This window comes from Theobroma umbraticum, unplaced genomic scaffold (assembly GCF_002168275.2).
Source record: "Theobroma umbraticum cultivar Fairchild unplaced genomic scaffold, ASM216827v3 scaffold_67.0, whole genome shotgun sequence".
Taxonomy (NCBI): Eukaryota; Viridiplantae; Streptophyta; class Magnoliopsida; order Malvales; family Malvaceae; genus Theobroma; species Theobroma umbraticum.
Window position 1 is genome coordinate 5,564,854 of NW_018397262.1, and position 3,024 is coordinate 5,567,877.

The following is a 3,024-nucleotide window of genomic DNA, read 5'->3' on the forward strand; positions in this document are numbered from 1 at the left end:
GGTGTAGAGAAAAGGTTGCTGGATGAAATGCCACACTAAAACCCTAAGTATTGTTTATAATCTGTCTTTTCTTCATTATTTAATCATAAACCTTCATTTTTTTTTTTTTTGCCCTTTTTGGTGACTCTTTCATTCTATATGTGGCAGGGGTACGTGCAGTATAAATATCCAATTTCTGCCACAATGTGAGAAGCATAAATGGTATTCCTTCCTTGAAACATGCAATAGTCTGTTTCCACTTTTCAAATTGATTTTGCTACTTTGTGATACATGAATTTTTTATTTGTTCAACCACATACAATTCTAACTTAGAGTTCCTTTCTTCTTGTATTTGCATATTTGAGATTCTTTTATCTTGTTTAAATTGTTTCCTTTTTCATGAAAAAGAAAATACTAATGAGTACCACGTCTTAGCTAGAATTAAGAGTTGGAGATGTGATCCTTTTTTCTTGGTTGAATTGTCCTGTTCTAAGTTGTTTTTTTATATGTAATCCAGTCCACTTGGTTGAATTCTCTTTTATATGTATGTGTCTATATATATATATATATGGTAAACATAAAGGATTTGCTCGATCCTGTGATTTTCAATTTATTTAGTCCTTTTCTTGACAGTTTTACGTCTGGTCCATTTCAAGGAGTTTGTCTCCTGTGTCTGATGCATCAAAGATCCTCTCCCCTTGGGAATTGCAGGCCCAGCAGATGAGCTTGGATGGACATTTTGGGAACTTTGTCTTCCCTAATCAAGCCAGTAGCAGCTCTGACAATGGGGATGCATGAACTGGTCTAGCAACAAGCAAATGATTCTCAGTTGTTGGTGTACATAGCTTTCTCACGACTTATTATTTGTTTGTTTCTTTTTCCTTCAGTAGCTTACCAGTTTGCAGAAGGAAAAGAAGTCAAGAGATGATCCTTCTGTAGCAAGATAGCTGTTCACTTAAGATTTTGGCTGAACTTTAATCTAGGAAAGAATAGATACATCATACAAGCAGTTTAGTCTGATTTGAATTGACTTTTGATATTCCTCGGGTGTACTCTAGTCTTTGTGCAAAAGAAAATCTTGAATCGTATGGCTTAGTTTCAACTGTATAAATGTGTAGATTTGTTCTTCAATTGTCAAAAGGAAGAAAATGTGCATTCAATTAGAAAGAAAATATGCCTTTAATTGTCCAATGGAAGAACAGATACACCATAGAAGCAGATCCTCTCTGTTTTGATTTTATTTTTTCAGTTAGTTCTTGTTAAGATCTCTTTGCACCCTCAAAAGGGTCGTGGACTTCCTCGTTTTTCCATCACTTTTGTATTTAATTAAAAAAATTAATAAAAATATCAAAAGTCCTGACTTAAAAAAAAAAAAAAAGATAGTAAATCCCTTTCCTAATTTCTTGTGGAGTTTTTGATCATAAAAGACAAATCATGACTTGGGTTCAATTCATAGGGCTTGTCTTTTATCATAAGAAAAAGCAAAGGGTCGTGGCCCCTTAGTGAAGGACTAGATAAAAGTCTCAGCTTAGCGAACTAGGAAAAACAGGGAAGAGCAACAAGAAGCCATGATTCTGTTAAAACCTAAAACATCATACTTTTCTACATTCATTTTTTGATATTTATACATGGCAATGGCAATGGCGCATCATATCTGCCATTATTAAGTCTGCCCACACTTTACCATCAGTCTCACACTTACAAGACAGAATACAAAATTAGAAACAAACTGAAACAGTATTCATTAGGCAACTATAGTTCAATTTCAACTACATCTTCAATGACAATCTCAAGCTTTACAGGGTCATCGCAGTATCTTTTCTCTTCTCCAGTATGCCTTTTCTGAGATCACGGGGATACAGATTTACTAAGATTTAAGCTCAAGTCATTTGGAAGTAAATCACCACCGTCCGCAGGCCCATTTTCTCTGCTCTTGTATATATTTCAATGACTGTTGAGCACCTTCAGATGGGTGTCTTCCACTTTGCAATGGCTTTATTTTTTGTGGCGGTGTTACTTTAAAACTGTCTATTTCGTTTGCCGACACTCCAATAAAATAACCCAATAAAGCTAACACTCCAATAACCAAGAAAATACTAAACAATGACTCCAGTAAAATCACCTGGCAATCATAGTGTTTGAAGAAAGATGGAATCAGCCAAAGACCATTGCATTATTTCTCTGCTATTTCCTAAACAGTTTCGTTGACTTACCCTCCCACCTTTTAATTTCTTCGTTTTTCCATCGCTTTTGCAGAGAGCACATAATTTAGCAAGTGCTGCCTTCTGTTCTGAGCTTTGCTCCAACTCACTGCCCTTTGTTTTCTTTCTCTAGTCTAGCCAACATCGATCTTTCAGGAAGTATCAGCCTGCCTAACAAGCTTGTAAGCTCTTTTCTTCATTTCATTCTCTTGAACAGTGAGTAATTTTACTTACTTGATCCCTTGTCGGGCAATTTCTTATACATAAGAAGACTGTAGTGAAGCAATTAACAATGTTCTTGAAATATGAGCTCTAACCTGCAAAATATTGCATTCTTTCTCCATGTAAATCTCTTTTAGCAGAGTGCTAGTGTGCTGACAATAGCAAGGAAGTTTACTGGTTATATTTCTTTCTGGACCTTTCTTCTCTGCATGATCTTCTACTATTCCAATAACTATCTGTCTGTGAGGTCAGCTACTTTCTTAATCTCCCCTTATTTTTTATTTACACAAATTGCAAGAATATTTGCTTACCATCTTTGGTGGATTTTTTTCTTTCTTTTTAATTGTTTTGCTTTTGATTGTGGTGTAGATTATAGAATAATAACTGTGTTTACTTGTGTTATTGCACTTTTCACACAGGTGATTGTCAATGTCTTTTAGGGCTGAGGATTTTATAGCAAATGGGTTAATAAGCTAAACATTTTATTCTTTTCTTAACATTGGTACTGCATAATTTGATTTTCCTATGCAAAATTATTAAAATAAATTTAGGGTATATTACTTTATTTTCCTTTATTTCATAAACTTTATATGTCTCTGCATCCATTCTTTAATGAATCAAT

At 34.4% G+C, this 3,024-nt stretch overlaps 3 protein-coding genes across 5 annotated transcripts in view; 2 read left to right on the top strand and 1 right to left on the bottom strand.

The window, feature by feature from the left end:
• The window catches only part of LOC110419736 (putative disease resistance protein At4g10780), a 3,790-nt gene extending 3,013 nt beyond the window's left edge, over nt 1–777 (top strand). The window contains exon 3 of the mRNA XM_089783922.1: nt 636–777. Within this exon, the coding sequence (XP_089640048.1) occupies nt 636–777 (142 nt within the window). The remainder of the gene's footprint in view (nt 1–635) is intronic.
• LOC149527012 (putative disease resistance protein At4g27220) overlaps nt 1–3,024 on the top strand; it is a 17,639-nt gene that overhangs the window by 10,395 nt on the left and 4,220 nt on the right.
• LOC110420003 (RNA-binding S4 domain-containing protein) overlaps nt 1,558–3,024 on the bottom strand; it is a 10,659-nt gene continuing 9,192 nt past the window's right edge. Inside the window, exons 11-12 of one of the 3 annotated variants that reach the window (XR_002445509.2) lie at nt 2,201–2,497; nt 1,558–2,101 (exon numbers count right to left, since the gene is read on the bottom strand). The gene's annotated coding sequence lies outside the window, so the exon portion shown is untranslated. Of the gene's footprint in view, nt 2,498–3,024 lie in introns of all 3 variants that reach the window. The other 2 variants (XR_002445506.2, XR_002445504.2) reach the window with 2 other exon arrangements.